Raw genomic sequence first — 17,630 nt, 5'->3', positions numbered from 1 at the left:
AAAAAAAAAAACAACATTTAGTAATTGTTAAGTATTTAGAACATTGCTTTTTAACATTTGCATTTAGGAACTCTTAGTATGAAAAATGGTTACATTACAAGTTATATTAGGATTGTAGGATCAGGATCTATAGTATTAATGATGTTTGACCTTGAGGACAGTAAGTGGTATATTTGAATCAATACAGACAATATAGGCCCAATCTGTCAAACAATTTATACTAATGTACCTTTTTCTAAAATTATGACGTCATGGGACATGCAAATATAATGATCCACATTTAGCACGATACACAACTTGACTTTTATTTGTTTATTCAAAGCAAACTAAAATGCCAATGTCAAAAGGGAGGCGTTTGTTGTACCTTCAATAACAATATACTTGGATGTCCATTGTTTTTTAAAAGTAGTTAGCAAGCTTTTCCTTCTGATAGAGATGACATGTTCTTTAAAATCAAAATCTTCTGTATAAAAACGAAGGAGGCCCAACCACAGTTCACCCACTGATTCCTTGTTTTTTCCATAATCTGGCCAATACTTTGCCTAATAGAAAAAAAAAATAGTATTAAAAAGGTCTACCTTTGTATTCAACACAATCCCCTATAATAAAAAAAAAACACATTTTGGTTACTTGCCATTAAATCCTTTTCTCTCCTTCAGGCTGGAGAGACACTGGACCATGGGTTTCTAGATGGGACTGCAAGGAACTGGCACTTTATTAAACCTGTAGCTTTAACATTTAAGCTCCTTCCCTCTGCAACCCCATTACGTCAATACAACTTCAAAAAGTGCCTGGTAAGGAGAAGCAGTAACACAGTGAAACTTAGAACAAACAACTGAACCACAGGGACCAACTTAGTTGTCTTGCATTGTATTTATGACAGGGTATGAGGGAGGGAACGTAGTGTCCCCAAGCCCGATTGAGAGAAAAGGATTCACTGGTAAGTAACCAAAAATCCCCTTTTCTCCTTCAACAAGGCTGGAGGACACTGGACCATGGGACGTTCAAAAGCCGCCCCCAGGGGAGGGAACACTCAGGCTGCCTGACCGGGGAACTGTATGCCCAAAGTGGGCATCAGAGGCAAAAACAAGAACCCTGTAAAAAATGAGCAAACGTGTGGACAGAGGACCAGGCAGCTGCATGGCAGTGCTGTGCAGCCAAGGCCCTGTGGTGCACTGCCCAGGAGGTAGCCAGCGCCCGAGAAGAATGAGCCAACACCCTAGCAGGTGCTGGTCACCACGCATCAGCATAGGCCCGAGAGATGACTGAGCGGATCCAACATGCAATGGTCTGCTTCATAGCTGGCCAGCCACGTTTCTGGGCGTCGTTGAGAACCAGTAGGGAATCCGTACAACTAGGGCAGAGGTTTTGTCTAAATAAATCCGCCGGGCCCGAACGTCGTTCAAAAGAGCCAGATTGTCCCGGTCCATGGAAGTCTCTGATGGGGAAAATACAGGAAAGACAAAATTCCTGGTTCAAGTGGAAAGCTGAACAAACCTTTGGTTCGAATGAGGGAACTGTTCGGAGTACCGCCCGATCATCGTGCAATATGCGGAACGGCGGTTTGTAAGACAAGGCCCCTCAACTCTGAAACCCACGAGCTGAGGCAACGGCCATTAGGAAAGTCAATTTCCACGTGACGAATTCCACGGAATCGAAAAGCCTGCTTAAGAGCGGAGAGGACTAAGTTAAGATCCCACTGAGCCACCGGCGGCTGAACGAACCCGCAAAACACCCCTTGCAAAAATGTCCGAAGCTCTGGCAGAAAAGGCCAGACGCTGCTGAAAATAGGACAGACAAAATCTGCACTTTCAAGGAGGAGCGAAGCAGCAAACCGGCCTCCCTGAAGAAAAGCTAAAAACCGCGTTAGGTGAAACCGGGATGTGAACATTGCGCCACTCACACCACAAGATTTAGATCTTCCAGACCCTGTGGTAGTTGCGTGACAAAAATTGCAGAGTCCTGTCCGACAGAACCAGAAGCGGAGATGAGAGGTGCTCCACGCGTCCCGACCAATTGCGGAGAATTTCCCATGACTGGAAGCAGGCATACTGGATAGTCTCAAAAGATGGAGACCGTCGTACTCAACAGCTTCATACACAGCCAGATGGATGGGCGAGGCATGAACAGTACCTGCTTTGGACTCTGTCACTAAGACTCGCTGGAGGTAGGCATCAAAGATCACTCCTAGGATCATCAGTCACTGACCAGGAGTCAGGTGAGACCTTTCGAAGTTCAGGATCCAGCCGTGATCCTGAAGCACCTGCACCGTACGGTCCAGATGGACCTGCAACTGGGAAGCAGAATCTGCTTTCACTAGCAGATTGTCCATATAGGGAATGACAGTTATCCTGTCCTTGTGCAGCAGGCTTGCCATAGCTGCCATGATCTTCGTGAAGATGTTTGGGGCTGTAGCCAAGCCAAATGGCAGGGCCTGGCCAACAATGAACAGGAGGAGAGTGGGATGATCTGTCCAAATAGGAACTTGTAGGTACGCGTCCCTGACGTCGAGTGAAGCCAAAGATGTGTTGGCCGACATTACCCAGATAACCAATCAAATTCCATGCGGAAACGGTCCACTCACAGCCTGGTGTTCAAGGCCCATAGATTCAAGATCGGGTGATAGGTGCGGTTGGGCTTCCGAACAAGGAAGAGGATGGGAGTAGAATCAGTTTCCTTTCTGACGCCGGAACAATTACTCCTTCCAAAAGCAGAGAACCAATAGCCTCGTCCAAGGCCACCCTCTTCTCAGTGTCTGGGGAGAGAGCAGTTGCGAAAAAAAACGTTGCAATGGCGGACCCCCGAGGTCGATTATATTCTTGTGAAACAATGCCCTGCACCCAGGCATCGACCACCGCCGATGGACACCGAAACGGAAGAGCAGTGTGCTTAGCCAAACGTGCCACTACCACATCAACCTTGGGAGGTTGCTCCCACTTGGTGACATGGTGTGGCGGAAGTAAAGGGACGCAAACTTGTGAGGAACGGAGAACTTCTTATCCGCGGTTTTCCACGCCTCTTCCACAAGCTATGAGAGTTCTGTGGAAGCAGGGAAAGTAACAATTCTTTTGCACCTACGCTTGAACAGTCCCCACCGCTTGAGCTTGCGTATCCAAGTCCAGGCAGTCCAGAGACTGCCGCACCACAGTAATGAGGACTTCCACATCTTAACCCAAAGATCTCTGGATCCTCCCACTTTGGGGAGAACCTCCTCTTCCGGCAGTTCACCACCCTCCTCTGAAACATCTAGTGGCCCCCTGGAAGGAGGTAGTCACTTACGCGCCTTGTGCAGCTTAGAATCCTCAAAGAAACATTCCATATAAGAGGAAACTTTCTTGAATCCTGCCGTCGCGCGCTCCATAGTACGAAGCAAAGGTGGGTCGGACCAGCCATAGCTAGCGACACAGCTGCGCGAGCCTGTTCCTCCTGCTGATGCGCCATAAGCTGCACCAAGTCTGAGAGTGACAGACCCATAGCCTGTGCCCTTGGTGGCTCGTCTGGGGCTGACGCAGTGCCTCCCAACCCCTGTGTGCCACTAGCCTCCGCCTGAGTCTGCCCACAGTGCCCTGGAGTCCAACTGTCCACATGGAAAGGTCATCTGACAGTGTGCACATGTAAAAAACAATGCCATAGTAGCGTTCTTCGCCCTGACTGCCTTCAGTTTGTCATCACTTCCACCCAGGCAGTCGGTACAAGTACACAGGTCACAGACAACTGCACCCCAAGACTTAGGCTAAAATATATATGAAAAAAAAACAGAAAAAAAAAAAACAGGTTACTTAGACTTCCCGGAGGAGCAGAGTACAGAAACATAAATAACGCTGGCCAACCCGCAGACAAACTCAGGTTGCAAGCTGCAGAATGCATGTCTCAGCATCTTACGCAGCATATTAGGCAGAGCCAAGTAGTCAGAATGCGCAGGGGGGGGGGCTACGGTGGGAGGAAGACCAGCGCTGATAGGCTCCACCCCTCCGTTCAGCACAGCCACTCTCCTAGGCTCCACCCCCCCGTTCAGCACAGCCACTCTCCTGCGCTGAAGTGTTACTGGGGGAAAACACTTGGTGTGCACCAGTGCGGACTGCCGAAGGGGCCGCCTCTGTCCAGCACGGCAAGATGGCATCCACCACCCAGGACAGAGCAGCCGTCCACACCTTCTAAAAGGGTGAAGGCTCGCTCTGTTCCCGAGCCCAGGCGGTCTCTGAGACCGAATTGCTGTGGGGGATGCCACCGGTGAGCGCACCCCTCTACCGCGGCTGTGACTGGCAGGCCGCACTCCCAGCAGTAGCTGCACTCTCTCTTTGTGCTGCAATAGGCAGCGTACAGGCACCAAACTAAGCCACGATTTGGGAGGGTTTTGTAGCTAGTATTACGATTTGGGAGGGTTTTGTAGCTAGTATTTTTTTTTTTTTTTTTTACCATCTCCCAAGCACTTAATCTACACTGACGTGATGGGGTTGCAGAGGGGAGGAGCTTAGGGTTAAAACTACATGTTGAGTTAAGTACCAGCTTGCAGTCTATTGAAGCTGGAATTTTGCAAATGGCCGCCTAAGCACCATTTTAGATAAACTCACACTTTAGTACATGTGGCGATATTACTATTAGCATCATGCGATTGCATCTGTGACCATCGCCATAAGTTACGGCGATTCATCAAAAGCCTATTTCATGACTTTAAGTAGTTTGGGTGCTCTGGATAAAGTGTATATTATTATAATTCCCCTAAAGGATATATTTCAGAAATGGCTGTACAGTATGTCAAAATTGGATTGCATTAGCTAAACAGAGCAAATGGCCACGTGACAACTAGCCTATGTAGACAAGCTTCATAGATATAACGTCTGCTCTCACTCCAGGTGGCTCTGCTCAAATACAGCAAGAGGGTCGTTTGTAGCACCTTACATTAGCAGGCTTCCTACAATAAAATACCTTCAAAGCAAAGAGTGTTATCTGAGGTTTGGGTCTTGTAGCTGTGCTAATTTGCATCCACACAGGCCCTGGGAGAACAAAGACCAGTATTTTTGAGCCTGAAAAGGGTGGGGGCTGCTGGGGCATGAGCAAGGCATGGAACTATAAGGCTCAGCATTCCACACTGCAAGGTGTTCACTTAGTTTAAGTGAGATTTAAGTGCACCATTTCTCACACACATTAACACACACAATTGCGCTGTTAACTAGTCGCATATTAGCGAATGCATAAGATCCTGTATGAAAACGCTGTTTATTAGCTTCATGCGCACGCATCTGCCCCAAGTTAGCTAGCGTCTTTACATCACACCCCGCATACTTACACATTAAAGCTTATTAAACCTTTTATGTGAATATGTAAAGTATAAGATTTAAGTTTGTTCATTTAGCATAAATGCTGTGAAATAAAGATTACTTGGTAACTAAGGTTTTATACATGATAAGTAAGCCGTGATTGGTATTGTTCTGATGCATACTCTTTCAACAGTATTCCGGTACCATCGGTGTGGAGATCACATCATGCATTCTCAACTTATGGACCGCAGAGACTTCAAGCAACAAAATGTACATTATATGAACAACTGATAGGATGTTGCATGAGTCAGGAAACCAGAGACCCCCAGTTGTTAGAGGCTGGGTTGTGTCTATTTGAATCAACCTGTTAAATGTCTTGTAACATATGCCCTCTCTTTTAGGACCAATGGTATTAGCAACAAACTTCTCTATTGTGTTGTTTATTTCTGGGGGGTATAAATATGTGTGCTGACCCTGGGTTCCTAGTCTTTGTGCTGAATGCTGATTGACGAGGGGTTTCTTGCTGATGCCTAACATCTGGACCAGAGAGCGCTGCGTATGTATAATTGTACTTGGGTCTGTATAATCTCTTTGCGCTAAGATTAAATGAGGATCATAGCGTGTAACTGCTGTAGTTTTTCTTGAATAATACTTTGTGCTTTGGAACCACATGTTCTAAGTCTGGAGTCTTTATTTACTGGATGACTGCGTACGCAAATTAGCGTCATCCTTAGAAGTTTATAGGTAGGATATTAGAAGGTATAGGCAGGGGTATATAGAGGTTCAAAGGTAGAATCCTTAAGTCCCATCTTAAATTTACTTACAATCTGTTTGCCTTATGTTTATAAGTAATTAGTTATAAGTGGTAAATTAACTAAAGTGAAAATTTTTAGAAATGGAGATGTTGCCCATAGCAACTAAAAAGATTCTAGCTATCATCTTCTAGAAGATGCTAGTTAAATGTTAAGTAGAATCTGATTGGTTGCTTAGGGCAACATCTCCACTTCTAAAAACTCTGACTTTAGTAAATTTACCCATAAGGGCCGTAATCAATTAGCGGCGAAAAGCCGTTTTTTGCAAAAAAGTTTCGTCGGTGACATAATTTTGCCAGCAGAAACTTATCCCTGTATTCAATTGTTGCGACTTTTCACTGGTGCAAAAAAACGCAATGCAATGTACCATGCGGAAAAGTTTTGCATATGAATAGCTGTCGAAAAAAGTGCATAATTGCGGGTTCGGGGTGCAAAGGTGGGGAAACCACCCTGCACCCTTATGACAGGTCCCCAAAAGGTAAACTGCATCAAAAAAGTTCTTAAAAAAAATTGCAAACACCCCAAAAGAAAGGACTTTGAAAAACAGGGCGAAAAAGTACAAAATTGGGGTACAAGCCTGACAACCAGTGAAATAGACTTGGGTTGGGGGGGGACTTATCTGCAAGTATGGAGGAGGTTTTTTTTTATTGCAAGTGCTGGCTGAAGGTGCATTTTTCGCGTTTAATAAAACCTAATTTTTGCTATTTTTAACCATGCTTGCACCCTTTTTTATGTACCCCAAATTTGCTGGATCTAGTTATTTTCACCAAAAGAACCTGCTAAATGCTATTCTGCACCACTTATGCAAAGACGCTTGAGAGCATTTCAGTACCCCAAATACCTTCAGCAGGTCTACTCAGGGATATCTATAGTGATCCCCAATGTTAGTGTATTTTTGGGGGGTGTCAGGCTGATTTCCCCAAAACTGACAGCACTGCCTATTTGCGTTTCGCTGTGTCCCATTTTCGCATCGTTTGGAACTGAATAGGCCGATAAGCGGGGACAAGCGCAAAACTTTCACAGGTAAAACCAGCGATGACAACAAAAAGTACGGCATGCAAAAAGCGGATGACTTTTCCCACCTAACTGAATAAGCCCCTAAGTGTTTAAATAAGACTTTCCCAATATCCTTGCCTATTTTATGTACACCCCTACTCTTTCCAGGAGGCCGAAGAACGATGAGAAACAGACAACTGGGATACCCGCAATTCTGCAGTAACACAGCCCTGCTAGCAGAAGAACGGTTTTCTTCAGATTTTGCCTTTGGGGGATTAAACAAATAGCGCTTTTTGCACTGTTTAGATAACTTACTGGTCAGCTATGGTGGCGTGGTAGCAGCTGTCAAACCACCACACAAGTGGTTATACATCAAACTTTCATTTTGTCAACACTACAGATAGGACTGTTTCTAGCATCAATTGTAATTAGTTGCTTTGGGCATGTAGGGTCCTAGATATGGGTTATTTAGGGAGTTACTACTAGGATAGTAAAAAAACAAACCTTTTATTCTGGTCAATACTGCAAACTACAGTATAGTTCATTACAATAGTGCCCAGCATCAAAGCATCTAACAGATTACATATATTACAAAAGACAGGTGTGCTCATCAATCACTCGGTATAAATGCTTAATCAAACTGGCAGCTCCACCAGCAGGGTCTGCTACCTGCTAAAAATACACAATCCAATTCAAATAGATGAAGTTGCTCGTTTGAAGCACTGAACACAATATAAAATCTAAAAAGGAGAGTTACGGTAACACTTACCCTTGTTAACTTTTTCTTCGAAGTCCATAGGGTCCACAGGGGAGACAATGGGGTGTAGGTGGGACCTGGAGGACCGGACACCAAGAGCAAAGAGTTTCAATCCCAGGATGCTCTGGTCCTTCCCCCTATACCCCGCCCACAGCCTAAGGGCAACTCAGTTTTGTTAACAATCCCAAGGCAGGAGCAGGATAGGTGAGAAGGCAGACTGGTACACTGAAGAATCACACACTCACACAGAGAAGGAAACAAGTGACCAAGATAATAAATCCATATTAGCCAGGTGTGTCAGGGCAGGTGCCCTGTGGACTTCGAAGAAAGATTTAACAAGGTTAAGTTTTACCATAACCCTCCTTTTCTTCAGGGTCCATAGGGCTCCACAGGGGAGACAATGGGGATGTCCCAAAGCAGTTGTTCAAGGGCAGGAACACTCCTGAGCTGAGAGGAGAACCCTACACCCAAAGGATGCATCCTGAGAGGCAAATATATCAAAGGTATAAAACCTAAGAAATGTGTGGACAGAAGACCACATGGCCGCCTTGCATAGATGTTCAGTAGAGGCACCACACCGGGCTGCCCACGAGGGACCCAGAGAGCGAGTAGAATGAGCAGATACTGTAGCCAGTGCAGGAAGGCCAATCTGCATGTAAGCCTGTGAGATAGACATGCAAATCCATCTGGCCAGAGTCGGTTTGTTAGTTGGCCATCTCTTGTGGAATCCATATAGGCAAAGTCAGATTTCCGGATGGAAGTACTATGGTCCACATAGATCTTCAGAGCATGGACCACAACCAAAGAGGCCTCACCTGCCGAGAGGTCTGGTGAAAGGCCGGAACCAAAATTATCTCATTAAGGTGGAAACAAGAAGGTTATGGATTGAAAGATCTACAGTAAAAAGGTAGACAATGTCTAGATAGACACCAGATGTTAGACAGGCTATAGGTCGACAGGTACAAAAGGTCGACACTTTTTCCTGACCCAAATCTTCACCCCAACCCTCCCCTTGGTGCCTAACCCTAACTGTTGGGGTAAGTGCCTAACCCTAAAAAAAAATAAAAAAAATTCTGTGCTGGAACCAGATGGACAAAGCGGAGACGTGTACTTTCAGAGGTTCTAGGTGGAGGCTTAGATCCGATCCAGCCTGCAGAAAGTCAAGTATTTTAGAAACCTTAGAAACTTGAGGGTCATAGTTTCTAGGAGCACACCATTGGAAATATATATGCCATATTCGGCGATTAATTTTGACTCAGGCCGGTTTACGTGCTCTGAGCATAGTCTGGACCACAGAGCTGGAAAATCTCTTAGCCATTAGGAGGGATGTCTCAAGAGCCAAGCCATTAAAGTCAGATGGGCTAGGTCCGGATGTAGACATGGACCCTGAGACAACAGGTCTATTCGTAGAGGAAGTTAAAGAGGAACATCTAAAGGAGAGACTTTGAAGATCGGAGTCCCAATGGCGTCTGGGCCAAGCCTGAGCCATCAACAGGACAGTGCCCCTTTCCTGCTTAAACCTTCAAAGAACTCGAGGAAGCAAGGATATTAAAAGGGAAGAGACACGCAAAATGGAAGGTCCACTTCAGAAAATGCGTCCACAAAGGCCGCATTGGAGTCCCTTGTCCTGGCTCCATACACTGGAAGTTTGGGGTTGTGTCTTGAGGCCCTGAGATCCACATCCAGTAGACCCCATTTGTCCACCAGGAGCTGAAAGACTTTTGGATGTAGAGACCACTCTCCTGCATGCACATCGTGACAGCTGAGGAAATCCACTTCCCAACTGAGAATTCCTGGGATGAATACTACAGAGATGGCGTTCGGTCCATGTAAGAATGTGGGACACTTCTGCCATTGCTGTCCGACTTAGAGTGCCTCCTTGGTGATTGAGGTAGGCCACTGCTGTGCAGTTGTCGGACTGTACTTTTACTGGCCTGCCCTCAAGAATATTCTGAGCCAGAGTGAGAGCTCTGTAGATGGCTCAAAGTTCCAGGACGTTGATTGGCAAAAACTGCCTTGGCTGGGGTCCAGCGGCCCTGGAAGGAGTACTGGCTGGCCACTGCGCCCCACCCTCGGAAGCTTGCGTCCGTGGTGAGGAGAGCCCAGTCCGGGATCCAAAAGGGGTGACCCTTGTCTAAATGGGGATGTCGTAGTCACCGGGCTAGGGACAGGCGAATCTCCAGGGGAAGGCCCATTGTCTGGGATCTGAGCAGATAGGGTAACCCGTTCCACCTAGAGGGGATCAGGTGTTGTAGGGGCCTGGAGTAAAACTGAATGAACTCCACCATGTCGAAGGTGGACACCGTGGACCCAAAGGTCTGCATTGCACAGTAAATTGACACTTGGCGAGTGCAGAGCAGTCTGCGTACTCTGTGCTGTAGTATTGTGATCTTGTCTGCTGTTAGGGAAGATTTTTTCCAGTTGATCAGCCAACGGTTACCTGCAGATGGCGGTGAAGAATTTCTCGGGATCTGGCCAACAGCAAGAGATCGTCCAAGTATGGGAGTAGTCTGATCCCTTGACGAAGTTAGGCCGCCATAACTGCAGTGATCTTGGTAAAGACCCAAGGGGCTGTTGGGAGGCCAAAGGGCAGAGCCTGAAATTAGTAATGCTGCTGTAGTATAGCAAACCGGAGATATTGTTGATGAGAAGGCACTATAGGGTACATGTAGCCAAGAGTCTTGAATGTCCAGAGCCCCCATAAAATCCCCAGGCTCCATTACTAGGATGATAGAGCGAAGAGTTTCCATATGAAACCTGGGCACCTTGATAAACTTGTTCCGAGATTTGAAGTTCAGGATAGGCTGAACTAAGAAAAGGGTAGAATAATAGCCCTTGCCTCGTTGTGATGAGGGGACTGGAATTATTACTACTGAAGTCAGTAAGGACTAAATGGCTTTTTAGAGCAGCAGGGCCTCGCTTTGGTCCGATGGAGGTCCTGTGCAAAAAAACTGCTGGGGAGGTCGCCTCAGGAAGGCTAGGGCATATCCGTGTGAAACCACTTCTTACCCAGGTGTCTGATGTTGGCCGACGCCAAAAACTGGGTGAAGTGAAGTAGTCGGCCTCCCACCCTGGTATCCCCCAGAGGCCCGTCCCGTCAGGCTGAAGGTTTGTCCTCCGATTTGGTAGGTGGACGTCTAGTAGCCCAGGTCTGTTTGGTCTTCGGCTTGGAGGCCTTAGTCGATGCCTGGAAAAAGGATGGACCTTTAACTTGTCTACCCATGGGGGAGGCAAAGGATTTGCAGGGAGCACCTGCTGTGGCCATCCCATAGGGGGAGCTACCACGGGGAGCGCTATGTAGTCCGCAATTTTTGCCAGCACCTGTGAAAAGGTAGCACAGGGTGGGTCCTCAGGAAAGGATACTGGGGCTGATGGGCCGGGGCTGGGTATACAAGTTGCACAAAGACCATCCTGAATGAGGTCCTCTGGGGCCAAGCCCGTTGAGCAGGACTTAAGCAGCAGCAGCCTGCTTGTTATTCTTTCCTCTGCCAGACAGACACAAGAATAATAAAATACACAATCTGACAGTGCAGTGAGCAACTCAGACATATGTTTTATTGCACCGTGTAGCACGCAACCTCGCTATATAGTATGTGATAGCCTTCACAAATTTATGGAGATATGAGGTACAATGAACCCCCCTATACCTTAGTATGCCAGGGTTATAGTAGAATAAAGGGAAAGGTATAAGCTTGACAGTATAGAATATAGAGATCTGTGCTAGGACAAGACAGATGCAAATGCATAAAATACAATATAACTACAGTGGGCACTAAAATAAACTACACAGACCGCAGTGGCTGGTAGGATATAGTGCTGTATAACCTGGCCCTTGGGAAAGGTATACAGGGAGACTGGACCCAGCGTTCCCAGAGACCTGCTTGCAGAAAATGACTGCCGTGAGTCTCAGAAGGGGTGTAGGGTGAGGAAGGAGCAGCAAGACCGCAATGGAATGGTGCCCTGAGCTGGAAGAGAGGCTGCAGGGAGGGAGCCTTCTCTCCTTGCCAACATTAACCACCGAGCCCCCTGGCCTGTAAAGTATGCCCTGCGCCAGTGATCTATATATCCTGGTGGTATAGTTGAGTCCTGGGCGAACCAGTGTCCACATCAGCGTCTCCAGTCTGCGCAGTCTTGCCTCTGGTCTCCGGAGACAAAGACGCCAGTTCCCTGGATTCCGGGCTGCAGTCTGGGGTCCAGGGAGATTGCTAGCTAGTCCCGCCGGAAGTACCTAGCCGCGGGCTGGTGTCAAGGCGCCATAGAGGGGTGATTGAGCAGCAGTGCAGACATCCAAAAGACTGTCTCGCGCTGCTGCTCAGTTAGCAAAATAAATAGAAATAAAATTAAATCGAAAAAATAAGCTTGGGATTCTTAAAGCCGCCCCATTGTTAAAATGTTGACCCAGCTCCTGCCGGACACCAACGAAACTGAGTTGCCCTCAGGATGTGAGCAGGGTATAGGGAAAAGGACCGGAGCATCCTGGGATTGAAAAGCTTTGCTGTTGGTGTCTGGTCCTCCAGGTCCCAATTCCACCCCATTGTCTCCCCTGTAGAGCCCTATGGACCCTGAATAAGAAAACAAATATTTACCACCACTATACACAAAAATGTAAAAAATTTGACAATATTCAGAATTGGTGCAATAGTTTGCTCATAGCTCAGCACAAAAGTTAAATCAGACGTTTAAGATCGCTATTATTCAAACACTGTTATAGTCATTGACATACAGGCATGAGATCCGGTACCTCCAATAGACCTATCTCAGATAGATTACTTTATAGCAGCAATTGTCCTTATTACTGTAATAGATCACTTGAAAATTAGTTACTCACTGTGCAGGTGCCAATCTACACACACACACACACGCAGGATGTCCTCCCTGTATCCAAGTGCCGATCACTGTGTATGCAAATATACTGGTACACTTAAAAACAATTTTTATGTTGTGGGTATGTGAAGGTAAGAATCAGTCTCATAGGTAATCAATCCCCAGGATTCTAATACATCGAGCTGGGTCTGCTATAGGACAAGGACAACTGCTGCCATAAAGTAATATATAGGAGAAAATATCTTTTGGAGGTACCGGATCACATGCTTATACGTCAGATTAACAGTGTTTGAATAATAGCGATCTTAAACTTCCGATTTAAAAACTTTGCTGCTGAGCTTTGAGCAAACTATTGCAAATTCTGAATATCGTAAAATTTTTTACATTTGCGTATAGTGGTGTTAAATGTTTTATATGGTGTTCATTGCTTCAAACAAGCGCTCAATCTATTCAAACTGAAATACATATATTGATAAGGAATGTTTAAAGCTCCTAATGCAAAGGATTAAACATTAACATATTGGTACAGCCAAACCCACTAATCCAGGCCTGGCCAACCTGTGTGTCTCCAGCTGTTATGAAACTTCAAGTCCCAGCATGCCTTGCTACAGTTTTGCTATTAGGAAATACCAAAACTAATGCAGGGCATGCTGGGACTTGTAGTTTCACAACAGCTGGAGAGCCACAGGTTGGCCAGGCCTGCACTAATCATTCCTCAGTATCATTACAAACCTAACCTGCAACATATCCATTTAGCTTTCAAAAAAATATAAATTAGCATAAATGTAAATCAGTCTAATAGTGATTTTCAACCTTTTTTAAATCAAGGCACACTACACAAGATTTTAAAATTGCCAAGGCACACCATCCGGCGATTTGGCATGCGCGACCTATGAAAAACACGCTACATTGGCCCCCGCAGGAATAAAACACACTACATTGGCAACCGCAGGAATAAAAAGAATCACATTTTTGGGCCCCCACAAAAATAAAAATAAAGCAGTCACATTGGCCCCCACAGAGAAAAAAATAAAACACATTGCTCCCCCCAAAAAAAAAAAAAAAAAAAAAGCAGATTGGCTCACCCTGCCCCCGGGCTGGAAGCGCTGTCACTGTCGTGGGGCGGGAAGGGAGCAATGGCTGTCAAAAGCGCGGGCCAGAGGAGCTCAGCGGCAGCCCGGACCATACATTAATGTATAATGTGCCTGGCGGGTCCGACAGCCGCTGCAGCACACTTCACAACTGCCCACGGCACACTAGTGTGCCGCGGCACACCGGTTGAAAACCGCTGGTCTAATATGTTGCCGATTTAAATCAGCTGCTTACATGACTTACCCAGTGTGCATGGATAAAGATCATTGAAAAATTTTAGTACTAAATAACATGTAAATAGATTACTAGCTATCCAGGTGAGAATGCAGAAGAGGGTTTTCATTAAGTAGAAACTGCTAGGTAAAGAGGTTAGGCAGAAAAGGCTGGAGTCTAGCAAATCGTGGCGAGAGAGACACGCCGCCCAACCTACTGGCATATCTGGTAAGGATGCCCAACAGTTAATGGCCTTGTGGAGAGATATTGCCAAAGGCATGTCAGGATTGCACTTGAGAAGCCTGAAGGAGGGTACATGCAAATACATGAACAGTTTAGCAGAATATAGACCCTGGCTGCTAGTACAACTGGGCAGATGTCCACTTTTCAATCAGCAATATTTTCTTGAAATGCAGCCTGAAGTACTGGACTAAGGGGCTGATTCAGAGATGGAGGCAAAAGCGATTATGCACGCATATCGAGTGATTGTTTGCCCTCGCGTATGAGTATAAGCCGCACTGCATGTGCGCTGCTGTCGCATTACAATACACACAGAGGAATCCATCGCTAAGTGAGTGACAGGTTGCTCGAGTTTGGTGGTGGTGACAGGGGGGTGGCTAATAAAATGCAGGCATGTCTGACCGTTTAAACGCCATTACATGGATGTGCATAAATTAGCCCTTGCAATCTCCATACAGCATGAGAGCTCTCTGTGAGTCAGGAGAGCTGCAGAGTCTTCGGCTGGTCAGACCTGTCGCAAGGGCAAGATGGCTGCTCGATGTGCATCATTGTTATTTACGTTGGAACCATAGCATATTTTCGCAGCTGCATTGCGTAGGAAATCACAGTTGCGATCGCATTAGCGTCCATCTCTGAATCAGGCCCTAAGTAAACATGATTGATAGTACAGCTTATTCTGCACAGAGAAGATTTCATATGCTATAATTTTAATAAAATGTGCAGGTCCTTGAAAGTAAAGCCTTAACAAATTCATTGGGAGACATTCTGGGGGAAGTCATTGCATACACTTACCAACTCTTCCAGCTTGGCAAAGAAATACACGTTCCAGCCATCAACAAGTAGTTCAGGCTTATGGTCATCGGTGTAAATCTAGAATAAAGGGATAGATTAAATGTGTAAATATCAGTTATTTTGTAAGTAGTCCATATATAAAGTACAAAAGACCTGCAAGTATCAACATTATAAGAAGATTAAAAACAAAACCTCTCTTAAAATCAGGTGGTATATTTACTAAAGTGAGTTTTTAGAAGAGGAGATGTTGCCCATAGCAACCAATAATGCCACACCCCAGGAAGATTGGAAGAGAAAAAAAAAAAAAAAAAACTATTTTTTGAGCACACTAAATAATCACTTCAATCGCTACATATTATAAAACATAACTTTCATTAAATTTATTACAGTAAAATGTCCAATGATAACATCAAAAAGGAAATGTGAAAGGTGAGATACTAAAGTGCATAGTGCCTGGGGGGGGTGGTGAGGAAGTGTAAAAACACATTCTCTCCATTGTACAACAGATGGCGAAGTACAAGGTGAGTACATACAGAACACAGTTTAAATACAAATATATAGGTAAAATACACCAAAACTAAGACATCTAGGCTAAATAGCCCTAAGTTCATCAAATTTTTATTAGGATCTGTGGAATCAGGTTAGAATATAGGAGATAGTCAGGGCAAGAGGATCAGTCTCCATAGAATTCTGCTGCATCTTGTCATACCATCTGGCATTGGACTAGGGGGCATATGTATCAGAGCTTGATGTGAGATAAAATTGTGAAATATATATATCACCAACCAATCAGTTCCAAACTATCATTTCTTAAACACAACCTGCAAAATATAAGTTAGAAGCTGATTGGTTGGTGATATATCTCTCACATCAAGCTTTGATACATTTGCCCCTAAGAGATTCTAAGAGAAAACAGGTAGGCCTTGGAAACAGGACTGTCGGAGTACAAATCAGTTTTCACTTCTGCTGTTGTGTTGTACTCTAGGCACTGAACACATAATGAGAGTTACTCTGCCAATAATGTCCAACAGACAAAAGTACAGTATAGAGCACAGGTTCTCAAACTCTGTCCTCAGGAGCCCAAACAGTGCATATTTTCCAGGTCTCCTCACAGAATCCCAAGTGAAATAATTAGCTCCACCTCTGGATCATTTAAAATGTGTCAGAAAGTAACGAATACACCTGTGCACCTGCTGGGTGACCTGGAAAGCATGAACTGTGGGGGGTCCTGAGGACAGGGTTTGAGAACCACTGGAATAGATACCCGCTAGCGATTATGTAGGTGATATTTCCACTGGTCTAATTATAATCAGCATTCAAACATCAGATTCACTTTCATATACATGTATCTGTGCAATCTCTGGTTAATGGTTATATATGTTTCTTCAATATCCACAATCTATTGTTCTAATATTCATTTACATAGCTGGTAGTACATGCAGTGGTCTCAAAAAAGCCTGAGGTTATGTGTCACATTCTGTATTGGTGTATCAGTGTAAATTTGCAATCAATTATACAATTGTCTAATCATGTACAAATCTGGCAGAAAAAAAAATGCCAACTGTAAAGTGTTGATGCTATCCATACATAGGGAGGAACTTATTTTGGTAAAGTACACTGTTATTCAATGGGGTGTAAATGCTGAAGTAATTATTCACTTCATCTCATAAAATCAAGCTCATTGTCTGTCACTTGTTAATAACAAAGGTGCTCTCAATGAACAGTGACCACACTTTTCTGCTGCACCAGTATTGCTTTTACCTAACAAGTTTAATTTTAGACATGAAAGACTTGGTAACAATCAGAGCATGTGCAAATCCAGCAAAAAGGTGCATATCCAAAAGTGCTAGTGCTATAACTTATGCATGTTGATAGCTTATAATAACATATGTTATAGCACTAACTTTTGGATATGCATCTTTTTGCTGGGATTAACAAGGGACAGACACGGAGCTTCATTTTATGTGAGATGGAGTGAATAAATTAGTTCAGCATTTACACCCCATTGAATAATAGAGTATTGAACCAAAATAAGCTCCTCCATTTGTAGTACAGATATCATTAAGAGTGCTCCAAAAAAATTTAGTTTTTTTTCCTTCCAACCTTGACTATTATTTACTCTACAGAACACTGCTGCTACTTTTATAAAAGGTAGACATTTTTCACCCATAATATTTGGAATTGTGGTCATGTTACCTGTGCGACATTATTCCTTTCCCATACCCTAGTTAGTACACCCCAGGAAGAGACAGAATAGAAAGGGGTATCAAAAAATCTTCAGAGGGTACGTAAACATTCCATTCTCTATTTAGTAGACCAAGGTTTTACCCCTTTTGTCAGTGTTATAACAACTGCTCCACAAGCCACTCTCCAAAGTCATCCATTAGCAGATGAAGATTGCCAGAAAAATGTGAGTTATGGTAGACTTACCTAGATAACTCCTTTTCTTTGATGTCCATATGGTCCACAGGAATACCATGGGGATATTAAGGTTGGAGAGATCCAGGCACAAAACAGTTAAAGCTTCAGCTCCCAGGAAGCCTCGGGTCCTCCTCCATATATACCCCGCCCCCAGCCATAGGCCTTCAGGTTAGTTAACAAGCCTCAAGGCAGGAAAGAGAAGGAAGAGCAATCGTACACCAGAAA

The 17,630-nt window shown here is 44.8% G+C and overlaps 1 protein-coding gene across 1 annotated transcript in view; it reads right to left on the bottom strand.

Moving 5' to 3' along the window:
- The window catches only part of TUT7 (terminal uridylyl transferase 7), an 87,471-nt gene that overhangs the window by 11,511 nt on the left and 58,330 nt on the right, over positions 1-17,630 (bottom strand). The window contains exons 21-22 of the mRNA XM_088470086.1: positions 14,985-15,062; positions 365-542 (exon numbers count right to left, since the gene is read on the bottom strand). Of these exons, the coding sequence (XP_088326212.1) occupies positions 365-542; positions 14,985-15,062 (256 nt within the window). The remainder of the gene's footprint in view (positions 1-364; positions 543-14,984; positions 15,063-17,630) is intronic.

Source organism: Taudactylus pleione, unplaced genomic scaffold, assembly GCF_031769625.1.
Source record: "Taudactylus pleione unplaced genomic scaffold, aTauple2 ptg000095l, whole genome shotgun sequence".
Lineage (NCBI taxonomy): Eukaryota > Metazoa > Chordata > Amphibia > Anura > Myobatrachidae > Taudactylus > Taudactylus pleione.
The sequence above is the reverse complement of the archived record's forward strand: the minus strand, read 5'-3'. Positions and strand labels throughout refer to the sequence as shown.